Genomic DNA, 19785 nt, shown 5'->3' with positions numbered 1-19785 from the left:
TCTAGATCCAAGGAAAATGAGTTTTATTTGGAATATTGAGTCTTCTGGGTAGAGCCGTAGGACTAAAACTTAGGGTAGAGGTCAGAACCAGACCAGGTGGGCTGCCCTCTCAGTTAAAAGGCGATGGCTCGGCCCTAAAGAAGATTTCTGATCTCCTTCTACCACTTGTATGATGACCCCAGAGAAAATTTGCTTAACCTCTTTGAACCTCATTTTTTTTCATTTTCCAACTGTCAAGGGTTTTGTGAGGAACCAATGAAGTAATGGACGGATGTGTTTCTGTAGTTGAAGTAAGAGGTTTTACAAAATACGTGATGAAGTTATTTTTATAATTACATCAAGCCATGTGAATGAGTAAGATCTTGGAGGAAGACAGCAGAGACAGATCAGAGATCCCAGGGTTAAAACTTGGAGGAATTTCACAGTGTAACATCCAAAAGAGGAGTCCCTGATGGAGGCAGAAGTAAACTTGAGGAGGTGAGAAACCTTAAAGATGGGGAGTGCTTTGGGGTGGGCTCTGTGTAGAAGAAACTCAGTTGGTAAACACTCATCAAAAGTGTCTATCTAGAGTTCAGGTATGATAGAATGACCTTCAGAGTCAGAATCAACATGAAATGGAGAAAATATCCTTCTGCAGAGGCCACGCCTTTGACCTGGGAAACCCCCAGACACAATCAAAAGCCCTGAAAGGTCACCACAGGGAACTTGAAATCCTGAAGAACTGTTTGTATCCTGTCCTGAAGAAGGAGTGGAGTGTGTTAACAAGACAGGGTAGTCGGCTTGGCGCCTGTTTTCCATCACTAGCTCCCAACCTCAGTTCACACCCTCATCTATTTTGTCTGGCCTCCCTCCCCCACCCTTGGTTTCCCCTTCCCCCAAGTCCATTCTCTGCATTCTCCATTTTGTTCTAAAACAAAACTCTGCTTCTGTCACTCACGTGCTTAAATCCGTTCCATAGTTCCCCATTTCCCCAGGAAAGAGGCTGCCTCCTTAGACAATACCCTGAATCCATGGTCTGTCTCTCCCTCTCCAGTTCCTCCGCATGGCACCCTCTGCCCCAGTCAGACCTTGGCAGTTTCCCACAACCACCACAGGCTCCCATCGCTCCCTGTCAGTGCACGGGATACTTCTCCTAGGATGCCCTGCCGTTTTAGGCTTAACCTGGAAAGCATTTGTTAAGCCCCGGCTGAGCCAGATAACCTTGTGCGTACCGTTGTCACATCCTGAGTAGTTGCTGATAGTCCTATTTCTCATCTTTCTCTGATGGAGAGCCTCTTGAGAGCAGGGAGGATCCGAATCTCTTTTGTCCGTACAGTCCCTTCCACACTAGATTCTCCCAAACCTTGATTTCAAGTAGTCTTTCTGGTTGTCAGTCCTCTTGTCCCAATTTGGGGTCTTCAAAATACACACCCACTGTACCCTTGCCAGGGCGGAGAGAGCCTGGTTAGGAGCGCCTTAGCCAGAGCGCGCCACTCGCACTTCCCGGGGCGGCCGCCAGGGGCCGCCGGGCTCTTTGTTTTCTTTTCTGGCCCGGGGTCGGGGCCGGAGGCCTGTAGAGCGCATGCTCTGGGGCAGTTCGCGGCCGGGCCGGGGAGCGGAGGAGTTCCTTGTGGCCGACCTGCAGCGAGGTAGGTCGCGCCCGTCACGCGCGGAGGGTCGGGGCGGAGGGCGGCGCGCGGGCACTGGCGGTCGGCGGCGGGTCGGGCCCGTTGCCTGCGCGCGCCCGTGTCGCGCGGCGCCGGCGCCACGTGAAGCCGAGTGGCTGAGAGGTGCGGGCGCGCGAGTCTCCGGCCCCGCGGGGCCCCCCGGAGCCTGCCGGGCCCCGCCTCGCCCGAGCGAGGGCCGCGCGGCCCCTCTGCAGCCGCGCCTCGCACGCCTGGCCCGCGCCGCCCGCGGGGGCGGGAGATTCAAACGGCCCTCGCGCGGCCGGCCAGGTTGCGCGCGGCCGCGGTGACCTCCCGCCAGCGGTGCGCCGACCAGCGCGCCTCCCGGGCCGGGGCGGCAGCCCCGGCGTGGCCGCGTTTCCGGAGCGGGAAAGTGATTAAGTCTAGCACTGGTTTGGAGAATGCTGTTTGCAGAGTGGGGCGGAACCCTGTCCGGCGAGGGTCTGCTTTTAGGAGGGTAGGCTGCTGAGGGTATACGCGGAGAGCGAAATCTCAGCGTCAACAGGCACCGTCACGATGACTGTTGACCGGTGGGAGAGGTGTGCCGCGAACTCCGCACCAACTCATCTGTCAACAGATTATTTACTGGCTGTCCACTCCGTGCCGCGCGTGCAAGGCTGGGGAACATGGTGAGAGGGCCCCGTGTGGCCTTGGCGGAGCTCGCGGTCTCCCTGGGGAGGCCCATGTGGGGCCACACTTACGATCCAGGGCGATCCCTGAAGTGTGCCCGTGGATCCGGGGCGCTGCTGGCGGATATTAACAGAGGTGCGCCAACCAAGTGTGACTTGGGTGCCCCAGCAGAAGCTGAGTGTACGGAGTGTGGAGGGGAACTCGGAGGTTCACCCAAGGCTGCGCAGGAGGGTTAGGTATGGCTTTCCAGCCGAGGTTACTCTTGGCCCGGGTTTTGAAGGAACAATGGAGTTATCCAGGCAGACTGAGGATGGGCGGGGTTAGGGTGATCCTGGCAGGGAACACAGCACATGCAAAAAGCATGAAGGTGTAGTTGAGTGTTATCATCAGGGGTACCACGGTGTTTGGTTGGAGCACAGGGTACAAGGAGGGGAAGAGCAAGATATTCCTGCAGGGGCTGGGTCTCAAAAGGTCTGGAGTGCAAGACCAAGGAGCACTGGGTGGGGTGGAGAAGGCAGCGATGGTTTCACCCAAAAAGGGCATCAGAATGGAGTCTGGAAAGATGAACTAGGAGTTCTACATGCTCCTGTTGGCGAAAACATCCCAAGAGCAGGAATAGTGTTCAGCTTGGCAACTTCCTAGTTGGGTACCCTTGGGCCACCCACCCAATCCCCATGGGCCTTGTTTCCCTTACCTGTAAGGTGAAGATAAGAGGCTTGTGGTGAGGATTACTAATACCCTATTATTTCCATAAAGCTGTGGTTGTAACATCTGGTGGAAGATGTGGCCCCTTTCCCCTGGGAAAAATGAACGCACTTAAGCCGAGGCTCAGCTCCCTATGTAAGGGGGATCCTCCAGTAAGGAGTTCCTGGGTGAAGTCTACCAGCTCTGTGCCTGACATGAGGCAGGAGCTCAGCAAATGTTTGTTGACAGATGAGCCTCTCTCCTCCCTTCCCTCCTGGGGACTTTTTTTTTTTTTTAATTTAATTTTATTTATTTTGTTATACAGCAGGGTCTTATTCTGTATTTTATACATATTAGTGTATACATGTCAATCCCAACCTCCCAATTCATCCCCCCACCACCACTCCCCCCACCACTTTCCCCCCTTGGTGTCCATAGTTTGTTCTCTACATCTGTGTTTCTATATCTGCCCTGCAAACTGGTTCATCTGTACCATTTTTCTAGGTTCCACATATATGTGTTAATATCTGATACTTGTTTTTCTCTTTGTGACTTACTGCATTCTGTATGACAGTCTCTAGATCCATCCACGTGTCTGCAAATGACCCAATTTCCTTCCTTTTTATGGCAGAGTAATATTCCATAGCGTATATGTACCACATCTTTATCCATTCATCTGTCGATGGGAATTTAGGTTGCTTCCATGACCTGGCTATTGTAAATAGTGCTGCAGTGAACATTGGGGTGCATGTGTCTTTTTGAATTATGGTTTTCTCTGGGTATATGCCCAGTAGTGGGATTACTGGGTCATATGGTAATTCTATGTTTAGTTTTTTAAGGAACCTCCATACTGTTCTCCATAGTGGCGGTATCAATTTACATTCCCACCAACAGTGCAAGAGGGTTCCCTTTTCTCCACACCCTCTCCAGCATTTGTTGTTTGTAGATTTTCTAATGATACCCATTCTAACTGGTGTGAGGTGATACCTCATTGTAGTTTTGATTTGCATTTCTCTAATGATTAGTGATGTTGAGCAGCTTTTCATGTGCTTCTTGGCCATCTGTATGTCTTCTTTGGAGAAATGTCTATTTAGGTCTTCTGCCCATTTTCTGATTCGGCTGTTTGTTTTTTTAACATTGAGCTGCATGAGCTGTTTATATATTTTGGAGATTAATCCTTTGTCTGTTGATTCGTTTGCAAATATTTTCTCCCATTCTGAGGGTTGTCTTTTCGTCTTGTTTGTAGTTTGCTTTGCAAAAGCTTTTAAATTTCATTAGGTCCCATTTGTTTATTTTTGGTTTTATTTCCATAACTCTAGGAGGTGGATCAAAAAAGATCTTGCTGTGATTTATGTCAAAGAGTATTCTTCCTATGTTTTCCTTTAAGAGCTTTATAATGTCCAGTCTTATGTTTAGGTCTCTAATCCATTTTTTTTTTTTTTTTTTTTTTTTGCGATACCTGGGCCTCCCACTGTTGTGGCCTCTCCCATTGCGGAGCACAGGCTCCGGACGCACAGGCTCAGCGGCCATGGCTCACGAGTGCAGCCGCTCCGCAGCATGTGGGATCTTCCCGGACCGGGGCATGAGCCCGTGTCCCCTGCCTCGGCAGGTGGACTCTCAACCACTGCGCCACCAGGGAAGCCCTCTAATCCATTTTGAGCTTATTTTTGTGTATGGTGTTAGGGAGTGTTCTAGTTTCATTCTTTTACATACAGCTGTGCAGTTTTCCCAGCACCACTTATTGAAGAGATTGTCTTTTCTCCATTGTATATCCTTGCCTCCTTTGTCATAGATTAGTTGATCATAGGTGTGTGGGTTAATCTCTGGGCTTTCTATCCTGTTCCATTGATCTATATTTCTGTTTTTGTGCCAGTACCATATTGTCTTGATTACTGTAGCTTTGTAGTATAGTCTGAAGTCAGGGAGTCTGATTCCTCCAGCTCCGTTTTTTTCCCTGAAGACTGCTTGGGCTATTTGGGGTCTTTTGTGTCTCCATACAAATTTTAAGATTTTTTGTTCTAGTTCTGTAAAAAATGCCACTGGTAATTTGATAGGGATTGCATTGAATCTGTAGATTGCTCTGGGTAGTATAGTCATTTTCACAATATTGATTCTTCCAATCCAAGAACATGGTATATCTTTCCATCTGTTTGTGTCATCTTTGATTTCTTTCATCAGTGTCTTATAGTTTTCTGAGTACAGGTCTTTCACCTCCTTAGGTAGGTTTATTCCTAGGTATTTTATTCTTTTTGTTGCAATGGTGAATGGGATTGTTTCCTTAATTTCTCTTTTTGATCTTTTGTTGTGAGTATATAGGAATGCAAGAGATTTCTGTGCATTAATTTTGTATCCTGCAACTTTACAAATTCATTGATTAGTAATTTTCTGGTGGCATCTTTAGGATTCTCTATGTATAGTATCATGTCATCTGCAAACAGTGACAGTTTGGCTTCTTCTTTTCCAATTTGTATTCCTTTTATTTCTTTTTCTTCTCTGATTGCCGTGGCTGGGACTTCCAAAACTATGCTGAATAATAGTGGTGAGAGTGGACATCCTTGTCTTGTTCCTGATCTTAGAGGAAATGCTTTCAGTTTTTCACCATTGAGAATGATGTTTGCTGTGGGTTTGTCGTATATGGCCTTTATTATGTTGAGGTAGTTTCCCCCATGCCCACTTTCTGGAGAGTTTTTATCATAAATGGGAGTTGAATTTTGTCAGATGGTTTTTTTGCATCTACTGAGATGATTATATGGTTTTTCTTGTTCAATTTGTTAATATGGTGTATCACGTTGATTGATTTGTGTATATTGAAGAATCCTTGCATCCTTGGGATAAATCCCACTTGATCATGGTGTATGATCCTTTTAATGTGTTGTTGGATTCTGTTTGCTAGTATTTTGTTGAGGATTTTTGCGTCTATACTCATCAGTGATATTGGTCTGTAATTTTCTTTTTTTGTAGTATCTTTGTCTGGTTTTGGTATCAGGGTGATGGTGGCCTCATAGAATGAGTTTGGGAGTGTTCCTTCCTCTGAAATTTTTTGGAAGAGTTTGAGAAGGATGGGTGTTAGCTCTTCTCTAAATGTTTGATAGAATTCAGCTGTGAAGCCATCTGGTCCTGGACTTTTGTTTGTTGGAAGATTTTTAATCACAGTTTCAATTTCATTACTTGTAATTGGTCTGTTCATATTTTCTGTTTCTTCCTGGTTCAGTCTTGGAAAGTTATACTTTTCTAAGAATTTGTCCATTTCTTCCAGGTTGTCCATTCTATTGGCATAGAGTTGCTTGTAGTAGTCTCTTAGGATGCTTTGTATTTCTGCGGTGTCTGTTGTAACTTCTCCTTTTTCATTTCTAATTTTATTGACTTGAGTCCTCTCCCTGTTTTTCTTGATGAATCTGGCTAAAGGTTTATCAATTTTGTTTATCTTCTCAACGAACCAGCCTTTAGTTTTATTCATTTTGCTGTTGTTTTCTTCGTTTCTATTTCATTTATTTCTGGTCTGATCTTTTTTTTTTTTTTTTTTTTGCGGTACGCGGGCCTCTCACTGTTGTGGCATCTCCCGTTGCGGAGCACAGGCTCCAGACGCGCAGGCTCAGTGGCCATGGCTCACGGGCCTAGCCACTCCATGACATGTGGGATCTTCCCGGACCGGGGCACGAACCCGTGTCCCCTGCATCGGCAGGCAGACTCTCAACCACTACGCCACCAGGGAAGCCCTCTGCTCTGATCTTTATGATTTCTTTCCTTCTACTAACTTTGGGTTTTGTTTATTCTTCTTTCTCTAGTTCCTTTAGCTGTAAGGTTAGATTGTTCATTTGAGATTTTTCTTGTTTCTTGAGGTAGGCTTGTATTGCTATAAACTTCCCTCTTAGAACTGCTTTTGCTGCATCCCATTGGTTTTGGATCATCGTGTTTTCGTTGTAATTTGTCTCTAGATATTTTTTGATTTCCTCTTTGATTTCTTCAGTGATCTTTTGGTTATTTAGTAACGTATTGTTTAGCCTCCATGTGTTTGTGTTTTTTTCCCTGTAATTGATTTCTAATCTCATAGCGTTGTGGTCCAAAAAGATGCTTGATATGATTTCAATTTTCTTAAATTTACCGAGGTTTGATTTGTGATGCAAGGTGGGATCTATCCTGAAGAATGTTCCATGTGCACTTGAGAAGAAAGTGTAATCTGCTGTTTTTGGATGGAATGTCCTATAAATATCAATTAAATCTATCTCATCTATTGTGTCATTTAAAGCTTGTGTTTCCTTATTAATTTTGTGTTTGGATGATCTGTCCATTGGTGTGAGGTGTTAAAGTCCCCAACTATTATTGTGTTACTGTCGATTTCCTTTTTTATAGCTGTTAGCAGTTGCCTTATGTATTGAGGTGCTCCTCTGTTGGGTGCATATATATTTATAATTGTTATATCTTCTTCTGGGATTGATTCCTTGATCATTATGTAGTGTCCTTCCTTGTCTCTTGTAACATTCTTTATTTTAAAGTCTATTTTATCTGATATGAGTATTGCTGCTCCAGATTTATTTGCTTTCCATTGCATGGAATATCTTTTTCCATCCCTCCTGGGGACTTTTCTCACAAAGAGATTCTTTAGCCATTGCGTCTGGTGGGCAAGTGTCTGTCTCCTGATGTCGGGGTGGGTGGGGACAGCTGCTGTGGTCAGAGAGGGCTCTGTCTCCCTTTGCAGAGATGAGGTCACAGCAGGTCACTGCAGGAACACCACGGCCCTGGTAGACTGTCTAGTCTGCTGTGCCTTCATTCACCAAATGAGGAAACTGAGGCCCAGAGAGAAGTGGGGAGGGGGGATGCTCTCGTCCTAGTGGTGAGTGGTTGGGAGACCTGGGCTGTCATCCCACCTCTATGTGGCCTGGGGCACCTTCCTCTGAGCCTCTACTTTCTTATCTGTAAAGCCAGGATGATCACACCTCCAAGGGCAGGTGTGAATGTTCTAGGAGAGGCTGGCACACCTTAGGTGCCTATTGGTGGAAGTTGTCTCTGTATCTGACTTATTGGATTGTATCTCACTCTTCTCCCAGACTGTAAAGTCCTTGAAGATGGAAGCTGTGTTTGTCTGTTGGGGAGTGCAGGGTAGGGACAAAAGCTTACTACTTACTCTTAGCCCAGGTACTCAGTGTCTGGCTAAGAAAACACACCCAGAGCGGTTAGGGAGGGAGTCTGTCAAAGGACTGATGTGTACGGCAGAGGATATGCAGGTGGGTCATGGGTACAGGGCTCCACCTTTGAGAAGGCGCCCTCTCACCTTCCACCCTGCCTCTGCGATTGCTCACAGCAGCACCCTGCAGTGCCTGGAGTCCTCTGTTTGAGAGATGAAGACTGTCAGGCTCAAAGGGAACTCAGGTGTGTTGGACTTGAAAGCCAGTGCTCTCTCCACCACAGCATGGAGTTGTACCCGTCGTCCTTCCATACATCTTTCAGCAGATTTGTCACCCACGTGGCCCACCCTCCCAGGCCCTAGCCGCCTCCGAGCTCCTCTCTGCTCTCACTATCCTGTCCCCCTCAGCAGGCTGCTGCCCTCTGCTCCTTGCCTTTGGCCAAGCTCATAGAGGATCCTGGGGAGGCCTGTCCAGGCTGCCTTGACCCCTGCCTGGATCACGGCCTGCCTTTAGCCAACCATTCTTGTTTTGTTTTTGTTTTTAATTATCAGGTATACCTGGATTCTATTCCTGGCTCTCCTTTCTGATGGTATGAACTTAAGCAAGTAAATTGACTTCTCTGAGCCGCAGTTCCCTCAACTGTGAAATAGGAGTGACAGTGCCTTCTTCAGCTTGTTGTGAGAAGTTAAAGGTTGTTGGCATATGGAAAGTAGGCGAGACCAGTGTCCCAGAGAGACTCATTTTAAGGAGCAGATTGATATGGTGGATAGACGGGTAAATTTAAATAATCATGATCTAAAAGTCTGCCCTAATTTCTCTGTGAGAATGATTCCTTTAGGATTGAGAGAGGGATCAGAGGTGGCTTACCAATGGAGGTGACTTTGAGCAGAACTTCTTCTAGTAGGATAGGGATGGGATGGTACAGAGATGCACATGGTATGGAGAGAATAGTAGGCAGTCTAAGATTGTGTGAGAAGAGAAGGGACGATGTGACAGATAAGGTAGGAGGCCAAAAGTCGTGTTAGTATCAGACCCTGGAGGTCTTTAGTACCAGGTTAAGAAATGTGGGCAGAGGGCGCCACTGAGGAGTCTGAGCAAGGAAGCAGCTTGTTTCAGGTTTGAGGTTTAAAAAGATCATGAATGGCTTGTAGAGCGGGATGGCGATGGGGGTGGGCAGTAGGGAGATGAGAGACAAGCTTCTGTCTTTTCTGGGGGAGAGAGTATGAGGGAGAGTTCTCAGACAGGCTGAGGGACTGGGGAGTGTGGGGAGGAAGTAGGTAGGGGCACCAGCCCTGGGGTCTGAGTGACTAGGTACTTGGTACAGATCTTGATTTCCTCGTCCAGTCTTGGGTAAGACACTTTACCGTTTTGAGCCTCAGTTTCCTCGTCTGTAAAGTGGGATCAGTGTGGTTAGCTTGCAGTGAGATGCCCCAGAATATTAGCCCAAAACACAGGTGGCTAAGGAGATATTGCCTGGGTCTGTGCCAACCCACACTAACACTTTTTTTTTTTTGGTTAATGACCCATGACACCAAATACCTCATATAGCCTTTATTTTTCTCCACCCCAGGCCTTGCCCACAGGTCAACCCAACATCAGCAGCGATGTGCTGATATTATCCTGTTCCCTTTTTTCTCACTTCTGGCTGTAAGTACTTTTCCATGCTACTACACAGTCTCCCTCCCCAGCACAGCTAACTGGTACAGGTCATTCTGATGAACTGACAGGAAATATGCCCTTGGCGGGACAGGGCCCCGGACACAGTGAACTGGCTGGCAACCTGGCCAGGGGTACAAGAAACAGTGGATACCTGTTACGTCCCACACTCCTTAACCCATCCAGCTCTGCCTACTTAACATCCCTTCTTGGTCTGCTCCCACGCGCTTCACACTTAACAAAAACGCCTGGTGAGGTGGACCTCTCAGTCTCTCCTCTCCTGTTTGTCCCACAGTGTTCTCAGTAACTGGAAGTCGACCATCTACTTATTCACTTAAGCCAAAGCCTGGGGGTCCTTGTGTTTGGCCAAGTTCATGGGGGGATCAGGGAGGCTGGGTTTTTTAGGATGAAAAAGTCATTCTGGCTTCCTCCCTCACCCTCATTCCCCACATCTAATCTGCCAGCGAAGCAAGCCTGTCTCCTAAATTGATCTGTTTTGTCTACTTTTCTCTCTTGCCTCGGACCAAATCAAGTCGCTGACTTCTCTCATTTGGATGCCTGCAATCTCCTCCTCTTCCAAACCACTGCATTTTCTCTACAGTAGCCAGAACAATCGTTAAGACATTTTTCTTAAAACTCTTCTGTTTTCCCTACTAGGCCTTGTATGATCCATCGCCTGCTCCCCTTGTGCCGTGTGATCCATCGCTGTCCACCTACAGCCCTGCTGGCCTGCCCAGGTTCCTGAGCACATCACATGCTTTTGTCCGGGTCTTCCCCTGCTAGCTTTCTCTTGCTAGTATTTCAAGCCTTAGCCCAAATGTTACCTATCTGACCTATATCTCCTCCCCCGTCCCAGTTTTTCTCGCTTTTTTTTTTTTACTGTGGTAAAATACACATAACATAAAATTGACCATTTTAACCATTTTTAATTGTATATAGTTCAGTGGCATTAAGTACGTTTACAGTGTTGTGCCTTGCCTATCCTTCACACAACACCATCTGTAATAATACTCTGTGTGTGTGTGTGTGTCTTTCCCACTAGAATTAAGCTCCATGAGAACAGGGAGAGGGTTAGTTTTCTTTTTCCTTGCTACACCTGGCAGTGGTAATAGGCATTCATGGAATGAATGAGTACATGCTGCCACGTATTGAGTACTTACTGTGTGCTTGGCACTCCAAAGTCCTTTACAAACATTTCGTTCAGTCTTATTTTTTTTTTTTTTTTTGGTTGTGCTGGGTCTTCGTTGCTGGGCGCGGGCTTTCTCTGATTGCGGCAAGCGGGGGTTAGTCTTTGTTGTGGTGTGCGGGCTTTTCATTGTGGTGGCTTCTCTTGTTACGGAGCACGGGCTCTAAGCACACAGCCTTCAGTAGTTGTGGCACGTGGGCTCAGTAGCTGCGGCTTGCAGGCTTTAGAGCACAGGCTCAGTAGTTGTGGCGCACGGGCTTAGTTGCTCCGCGGCATGTGGGATCTTCCCGGACCAGGGATTAAACCCGTGTCCCCTGCATTGGCAGGCAGATTCTTAACCACTGCACCACCAGGGAAGTGCTTCATTTAGTCTTGACAACAGCCCTGGAAGTGGTCATTGCCTCCCTTTTTACAGATGAGGGTACAGCTCAGAGAGGTTAAAGCTGCTAGAGAGGGACTTCCCTGGTGGCGCAGTGGTTGAGAATCTGCCTGCCAATGCAGGGGACACAGGTTCGAACCCTGGTCTGGGAAGATCCCACATGCCGCGGAGCAACTAAGCCCGCGTACCATAACTACTGAAGCCCGTGCGCCTAGAGCCCATGCTCTGCAACAAGAGAAGCCACCGCACTGAGAAGCCCGCGTACCGCAACAAAGAGTAGCCCCCGCTCGCCGCAACTAGAGAAAGCCCGCGCGCAGCAACGAAGACCCAACGCAGACAAAAGTAAATAAATAAAATAAATAAATTAAAAAAAAAAAAGCCGCCATAGAGGTCAGCCATGGTCACAGAAGCAGGGTTGAACAAACCACAGCTCTGGCAGATGAATCCAATTCCCTTTATCCTAAGGAATGTGCATTTCTAATGTGGGAAAAGGGGTTTCAAAGAGGCTACTTGGAGGGGAGGAGTTCAACCCTGGGAGAATAGAAGTTGGGTGAAACACAGAAATGCCTCAACAGAGTCAAAACTGGGCCAGTCACAACCTGTAGAAGCTCAACCTGCAGAGGCTCAACCTACACAGCCTTGAAGGATTGTAGGCCTTTGGCTATTTCGCCATCTTCGGTACTTCGTTCTCTTCCCCCAGGATAGTCAGCAGAAATGGCCTGGAAATTCCGGGCCACTCCCTTTGTGTTCATATACCATGGAATGCGGAGCTGGAGAGGCTGAGGCTCTAGGACCTACTGGAAGAAAGGAAGGGAGGGAGGGAGGAAGAATGGGGTGCTGTTTAGGCCCACAGAGGAGCCTGAGAAGGTCTCTTGGAGTTCTCTTTCCATTTGTAGCCTTGGGTAGAGTCTCCATCCCTTTTCCGTAGAATGGAGGAGAGGTGGGTCAGATTAGATTAGAGCTGTGCCTGAGCAGCACCTGGGACAGACCCTAGGTGTTATAACACCAGCATTGATTTATTGAGCACTTACTATGTTATTACTTTTACAGTATTAGCTCAATTAGTCATAGGCGTCACAACAGGGTGTGGGTACTATTATTATCCCCGTTTTACTGAGGAGGAAACTGAATCATGAAGAGATTAAATAACTTTGTCCAAGGTCAAACAGCTAGAAAGCAGCTGAGCACATATTCTGGCTCCTCTTAACCACCACTTGCTCTACCACTTTTGCATCTGGGTAGCTGCAAATTGCCCTCATTAGAGTTTGGGAGCCTAAGGCTTAGACAACTGAACTGTCTTTCATAACCTTAAAGACCAGGGCTCAATAAAGATTTATTTCCAAAGCTGCTTATGTGGGGGGGAAAAGGCTTTCAACACAATTTGGGCTGGATTGGAATTGAGATAGCCGCGGAGGAAGTCAGTTCTCAGAGGTCTTGAGGAGACAAGGCAGCAGCAGTTAGTTTAAGGAGTAAAGGGCTCAGGGCTGAGGCTTTCAGCTGCCCGGGATCGTGCTAGGTGCAACAGCCCTTCTTGTCACCCATAGGTGATTTCCTTTCCCCCTTTTGTAACACCGTCTGTTTGTGTGAGTGTGTATACAGTGTTTGTCTCTTGTTGGACTGCTTAGAGGAAAGCCAAGTTCCTCCCAGGAGTGGTGGCATTTTGGATCAAAGGGCACAGATGGTTTGGTGTGCTTTTATTTAATGAGAACAGCTTTGTGTGTGTGTGGTCTGATTATGGCAGTTATGTATACCCAAAGTTACTAGTGGTTATGTTGGGGTTGGGAGGAGTTGTGAGGGATACTTCACTTAATGTTCTTCAATGTTTTAATTTTTTATAATAAAATTTTAAAAATACATGTCATGTTTCTTGTAGCTTCGATAATATAGGTAAACTACAAAGAAAGAAGTAGAAGTTGTCCATAATCCCATTTTCCAGAGGTTACCATTACCAATATTGAATGTATTTCCTTCCACACATTTTTATATGTGTATGCTTTTTCTTTTCCACAAATAGGATGATGGGCTGTTTTTCAGTCTGTTTATATTACTTGGCAATGATTCAGTAAATAAATCTCTGAACGCATCACTTTTAATGGCTTCGTCCTGTTTTATCATCAATATACCACATATTATCTAGCCAGTCCCCTACTCCTGAGTGTATGGGTTGCTCCATTTTTTGTTGTTTTTTTAATGTTACGAAGAATACAGTAGAGAATATTTGTGGATCTTAATCTTTGGGTGTATTTATTATTTGGTTCTTCTCAGATAAATTCTGAGAAGTGGAATTGCTGGGCATTTCTTCTCACTTTTTTTTTTAGAGTTTTTGATGAATATTGCCTAATTAGAGCAGGAAAATGATTGCCATTTCTGACATGGAGTATTTGCCTGGGTTTTTCAGGACAGGAAGATGCCACCCAAGCGTATAACTAAGAGAAGGTCACCCCCCGAAGATGCCCTCCCCAAAAGCAAGAAGGTGAAGGGTAAGTTGGCCTTGGCCTCTACTTCAGTATGGGTGGCCTCTTGGCACCCCCAGAATCTGGAACTGGGCTCCCTGAGATTTGAAGCTGAGGGGCCTGGAAGTCCAGGAACTCCACCCAGCTGGAGAGTCTCCTGTAGCTCACTGAATCCCACCCTCTGGGAATCTTAAAGGGGCAGAGACTTGCCTAAAAGCACTCAGATACTGGCAAAAAACTAGACCCTAGGGCTTTGCCCCAGGCAGTAATGCATCATGGTTAAGACCATTGACTTCCAGACTGGGTTCAAGTCCTGGCTCTGCCACTTGCTAGCTACATATAGCTTTGAGCAAATCACTAACCTCACTGAGCTTGGACTACTACCCCATTCATAAAATGGGCAACCTCACTGGGCTGTCCTGAGGAAAATGAGATCATGTCCTGGTAGCACTGGAGGGAGGTGGCTGTGGTCTCCTCTCTCCTTGGACCCTGGAGGGAGTCAGGGAGGAGAGAGAGCCACCCCCAATCTGGGAGGGGGGAATATGGACCCACACTCAGACACTGTCTGTCTTTTGCAGACCCTGGTAACCAGGCAGTGAGGGTCGTTGCCTCCCGCCGCGTTCCAGGCGCCCGCTCCTGCCAAGGTGCCTGCGGGCCGAGCCCTCCTGACCAGAAAGCCCGACCAGGTGGCTGCTTGCCCAGCGCACCCGCACCCTCTGCGCAGCCGCAGCAGTCCTGGCAGCCTGGCCACACCCCCAGGGGGAGGGGCTGGACGCCATTGGCTGTCCGGGGCTACGGGCGGTCGCTGTTGGCCACCAGATGGCCCTGTGCCGCACACTGGTTGGCGTGTTCCTCTCTGCAAAAGCCTGTGCGGGCTCTTAACTCCTACCCCTTCCTTTTCAGCTGCCTGTCCGCTCCCACATAGGAGCGGAGTGGGGGTCAGTGTACCTATGTCCAGGGGTTAAGTCACAGCCTGAGGATGCACTGCAAACTCTACTAATTATTCTGTGACCTTCTCTGAGACTCTGTTCCCTTTTCTGTAAAGTGGGATCCTAAGAATGGAAGGTCTCTAGCATAATGTGAGGGGCTGCAAAGCAGTCTAACACTAGTAAGCAGTCGGTAAAGGGGTAGACGTTATTATGCCCTGATAGTATGGTTCCCGACCAAGAACAACCTATCAGGAAAACTAGCTTGTGTCCCCACTGTTCTTTAGCCCTCTCCACCAAGATTCATTTGCCGATATTGAGTGTCTCGTTTCCATTGCCTTCCACTCACATTAATAATGTGATCAGTTTTTAATCTGCACAAAAACCCTATGAGATAAGTACTTTTGTTATCCTCGTTTCACAGATGAGGAAACTTAGGCTTGGAGAGGTCAGATGGTCTGTGGCAGGGCAGGGGCTTGAACCCAGGTCTGTGTGATCACAGAGCCTGTGCAGTGACCTCTCCTCTCTCCCATCATCCTACACACTCAGGGGCTGTCTCCTTCACCCCTCAGTCTCACATAGGTCCCACAACACAGAACCGGGTTTGGTGCTGACGCTGGGCCAGGGTGACGTGGGCCAGCTGGGGCTGGGCGAGAATGTGATGGAGAGGAAGAAGCCAGCCCTGGTGCCCATTCTAGAGGACATCGTGCAAGCTGAGGCTGGGGGCATGCACACTGTGTGTCTAAGCAAAAGTGGCCAGGTAGGTTGGGCGTGGCACAGGATGGGACAGGGCCTGGGGTTAGTAGGGGGCTTGGGGAAGGAGCTTTGAACCACACGCATTACTCTGTGGAGATGGAGCTGGCTAGACAAGCAGGGATTGGCCTAAACAAGAACGGATGGAGAGGCCAGGCCTTGCACTAATGGGGGGCATCCTGGGCACAGGTCTACTCCTTCGGCTGCAATGATGAGGGTGCCCTGGGAAGGGACACATCAGTGGAGGGCTCAGAGATGGTCCCTGGGAAAGTGGAACTGCAAGAGAAGGTGGTACAGGTGTCAGCAGGAGACAGTCACACAGCGGCCCTCACCGAGGATGGCCGTGTCTTCCTTTGGGGCTCCTTCCGGGTAAGACTGGGTCTGGAAGACGTCATGGGAGCTGGTGGGCAGAATTAACTGGTGGGGCCCCAAAGATAACCCATCATGAGACCCCTGTTTTACTTACTGGGGAAATCAAGGCCCTGGGCAGAGCTTGGGCCCAGACCCAGGTTTCTGGCTTCTTCATCCAGGCCTGTCCACACCACTGCTGTTCTCTGGACTCTGATGTTATGATGTGTGCGTCTTGGGAAAGGGGTGGGTCGAGGATGCCTTTGGGCTGAGGCTAAGCCAGGAAGCCTACTGACCCATCTCCCTGCCTTCAACCTCCCCCCCGCCTTCCCAGCCTTCTTCCACACTTCTCAGGGGTTTGGGGGCACATCTCAGAACTTCCAGGACAGGAGAGTGTGGTTTAAAAAGCAGATACAGCATTAAAATTGTTTTGGTACTTTAGTATTCGATTTATTTTGAAATGTCAAAAATAAAGGAATCTGATGTTTCGTCATTGGGGCTGATTTTAAATTTTTTTTATTGATAATTTCAAACACATAAAAGTAAGCAGAATACTATATTGAACTCTATCTGCTTGCCCCAACAATTATCAGCTTATGACCAAACTTGTTTCATCTTTACTCCCTTCCGTTCCCCAACTCCTTTGTTATTTTAATGCAAATCACAGACCACATATGATTTCATTCGTAAGTATTGCACTATGTGGCCTGGCTCCTGCCCACTTCTCCATCTCCATCTGGCACCAGTGCCCTTCACCAGACAGCTCTGTGGCTGACTGCAAAGCTGGATCTGGCTGGTATGAGGCAGGAAGAACTGGCTGAAAACTCTTCCGCCCCTCCCTTCCAGGACAATAATGGTGTGATCGGGCTCTTGGAGCCCATGAAAAAGAGCATGGTGCCTGTGCAGGTGCAGCTGAGTACGCCCGTGGTGAAGGTGGCCTCAGGTGAGTCTGCCGGTACTGACTCTGGGCAGGAGTTGGAGAACCTTTTTGGGGGGCTGGCCCAGCCTTGGCCCTTACAGACAAGCCCTGCATCCCTTACCTTCCTCTCACCCTCAGGAAACGACCACTTGGTGATGCTGACAGTTGATGGCGACCTCTGTACTTTGGGCTGCGGGGAGCAGGGCCAACTGGGCCGCGTGCCTGAATTATTTGCTAATCGTGGTGGCCGGCAGGGCCTCGGTAGGTGGCTTAGGTCCCTCTGGCGGGGCAAGTTGGCAAGCCACCCCCGGTGAAGGTCAGAGGTAGAAGGGATTCTCTGTGTTCAGGCTTGTATCAGGTGGACCTGCGGTGGTAGTTAAGGACTCAGATTCTAGAGCCAGACTACCCCAGGTTTGAATCGTGGCTCTACCAGCTACTGGCTGTGGGCCCCTGGACATAGTTTCCTCATCTCTAAACCCACCTACCTCTAAACCTACCTCACTGGTTTGTTGTGAAGTTAAATGAGTTTACATAAAAGACTGTCTGGCACATGGTAAGTTCCAGGTAAATGTTACCCCTATGGCTGTGGGAGTCTGAGTGAGGCACTTGGACTCTCCTGGCCTCAGTTTCCCCTTCTGTATAATAGGGACAAGAGTCCCTGCCTAGCCTCCCTGCGAGGGCTTTAGCAGTGAAGGAGAAACAGATGGGGCAGAGAGGAGAGGCTGTGTGTGTCTGCCACTGACCCTGGCCTGCTCTCTGACTGCAGAACGACTCCTGGTCCCCAAGTGTGTGATGCTGAAATCCAGGGGAAGCCGGGGCCATGTCAGATTCCAGGATGCCTTCTGTGGTGCCTACTTCACCTTTGCCATCTCCTCTGAGGGCCATGTATATGGCTTTGGCCTCTCCAACTACCATCAGCTAGGTGAGTCCCAAGCCCATCGTCCAGGGTCTCCCAGAGTGACCTGGGCTCCAGTCCTGCCTCCACCCCTTATTCATTGTGCACCCTTGGTGGGGTCACCTAACCCCTCAGAGCCTCAGTTTTCTCATCTGTAAAATGAGAATATAAATACCCTGGTGTGGGTTGGGGGCCACACTGGGAGGGGAAGAAGAAGGCAGCTCCTTGGACACCCTCACGCCTGACAGCTCTGTCCTGGCCTCTTCCCCCAGGAACCCCAGGCACAGAATCTTGCTTTGTACCTCAGAACCTGACATCCTTCAAGAACTCCACGAAGTCCTGGGTGGGCTTCTCTGGTGGCCAGCACCATACAGTCTGCATGGATTCAGAAGGTAGGGCCTCCTGGTCCATCTCTGGGTTGGAGGTGGAGTGTTCCCTGGGCACAGGCCTGGCCACACTCTGGAGATGGCGGTGCTCGAAACCTGGGCCTGCTCCATGGACTGGGCTGGCTGTGGGTCCACGAGGGTCGCCCCCGTCCCCCAGCATCCTGGTGTTCTTCCACGTGTGAGTTCAATGGGGGCCTGGGGGGGGGTTCTCCCAGGCCTCCCCCAAAACTGAAAAGGACACTTCAGACCTCACCACCCTAGGAATGGGGGACCAGCTCCCACAGATATAGGTGCTCACATGGCCTACCCGGAGCATGCCCTCTGCTACTCCTCGTCTCTCTCCCTCCTCCACAGGAAGAGCATACAGCCTGGGCCGGGCTGAGTATGGGCGGCTGGGCCTTGGGGAAGGTGCCGAGGAGAAGAGCGTACCCACCCTCATCTCCAGGCTGCCCGCCGTCTCCTCGGTGGCTTGTGGGGCCTCTGTGGGATATGCTGTGACCAAGGATGGTGAGTGGGGCTGCCCACAGTCGGTCTGGTTGGAGTCTGGTGGTCGTGGTTCTTACCGAAGTGCCCAGTAGCTTCTGATGTCCACCATCAGATGGAGCTGAGGTGTGGAGAACACTGTTTGTGGTGATGTTGCTTTTGGCCTGATTGTCAGAAGCTCTGGCTTTGATGACAAAATGGGTAAACACGTTATTTTAATAGAAGTGATTTGTTCTGTAGAGGAGAAAAACAGCAAAGGGAGATATATCACTGAGGCCCAGACAAGCAGTAGGACTTGAACCCATGTCTCCAGACTCCTAACTCAGGCTTCTCTTTACATTTTATACCATGGTGACCCTTTTTATTTACAACCTAGTAGGTGCCGGCTTCCCAGGGAGTTGTACTTAGAATTTTATTAGAGAAAGAAGGTTTAGTAGTTGGGGTCCTGGCAAGTACAGTAGAGGAGGGTGTGGACGAGTGGTCACCAAAGCCTGAGTGGAACAGCCATGGAGGCCTTGAGAAATCCAGCTGGCAGAGGTGCTTGACCTGGGATTATCTGGGAAGAGCTCCTGAGGAAGTGGGGCTTGTACTGCACCGTGAAGGTTCAGTCCTTTATGATAAGCAAAGGAGGGCATCCAGAGCAGTCTCAAAGGCAGGTGGTCCTGGGAATGGAGGTGATATGGGGGTTTGGGGAATGGCCAGTCATTGACGGGCCTTGAATGCCACGCCTAGGAGCAGGCAGAAGTTTTTGGCAGTGTGTAAGGACTGCGGTCTCTGGTTGACAGAGCTCTTCTTGGTCCATCATCTCCTTGCTTCCTCTCAGCTTCCCTGAACGCCCGGAGCCTGGGACATTGCCAGGCTGCCACAGGCCCAGGCCAAAATCCACCCTCGTGTGCCAGGCTTCTCACACTACAGAAAGGTGGGGCTTGGGACCCTGGAGATACAGCTGCCCGTATTTCTGTCCTTTGTAGGTCGTGTTTTTGCCTGGGGCATGGGCACCAACTACCAGCTGGGCACAGGACAGGAAGAGGATGTCTGGAGCCCCGTGGAGATGACAGGCAAACAGTTGGAGAACCGTGTGGTCTTATCTGTGTCCAGCGGGGGCCAGCACACAGTCTTACTAGTCAAGGACAAGGAACAGAGTTGATGAAGCGTCTGAGGGCCTGGTTTCCGGCCCCCCCACCTCCCTCCTGGAACAAGGAAGCCATGATGTCTACATATTCCAGCAGGCCTCTTCCAGCTCCAAGTACTCTGTCATCTCCTGCCTTTTTCCCATCAGCAGAACAGAATGCTTCTCTTT

General features: G+C 49.0%; 1 protein-coding gene across 3 annotated transcripts; it reads left to right on the top strand.

Moving 5' to 3' along the window:
- Positions 1-1566: 1566 nt before the first annotated feature.
- RCC1 (regulator of chromosome condensation 1) lies at positions 1567-19785 on the top strand. Of its 3 annotated transcripts, none has more exons than XM_082864119.1 (10): positions 1567-1628; positions 13721-13802; positions 15274-15461; positions 15644-15823; positions 16649-16745; positions 16860-16982; positions 17488-17643; positions 17889-18008; positions 18357-18509; positions 19457-19785. In XM_082864119.1, the coding sequence occupies exons 2-10, from the start codon at positions 13730-13732 to the stop codon at positions 19630-19632; spliced, it is 1266 nt and encodes a 421-aa protein (XP_082720245.1). In that variant the 5' UTR covers positions 1567-1628; positions 13721-13729; the 3' UTR covers positions 19633-19785. The 3 variants fall into 3 exon arrangements, with proteins under 3 accessions (XP_082720245.1, XP_082720246.1, XP_082720247.1); XM_082864120.1 differs by lacking the exon at positions 1567-1628 and adding an exon at positions 9696-9748; XM_082864121.1 differs by lacking the exon at positions 1567-1628 and adding an exon at positions 14354-14461.

Source organism: Leucopleurus acutus (genome assembly GCF_964270905.1).
Source record: "Leucopleurus acutus genome assembly, chromosome: 2".
In the NCBI taxonomy this organism is placed as follows: Eukaryota; Metazoa; Chordata; class Mammalia; order Artiodactyla; family Delphinidae; genus Leucopleurus; species Leucopleurus acutus.
Note: the sequence above shows the minus strand (reverse complement) of the source record. Positions and strands in the feature narration are given on the sequence as shown.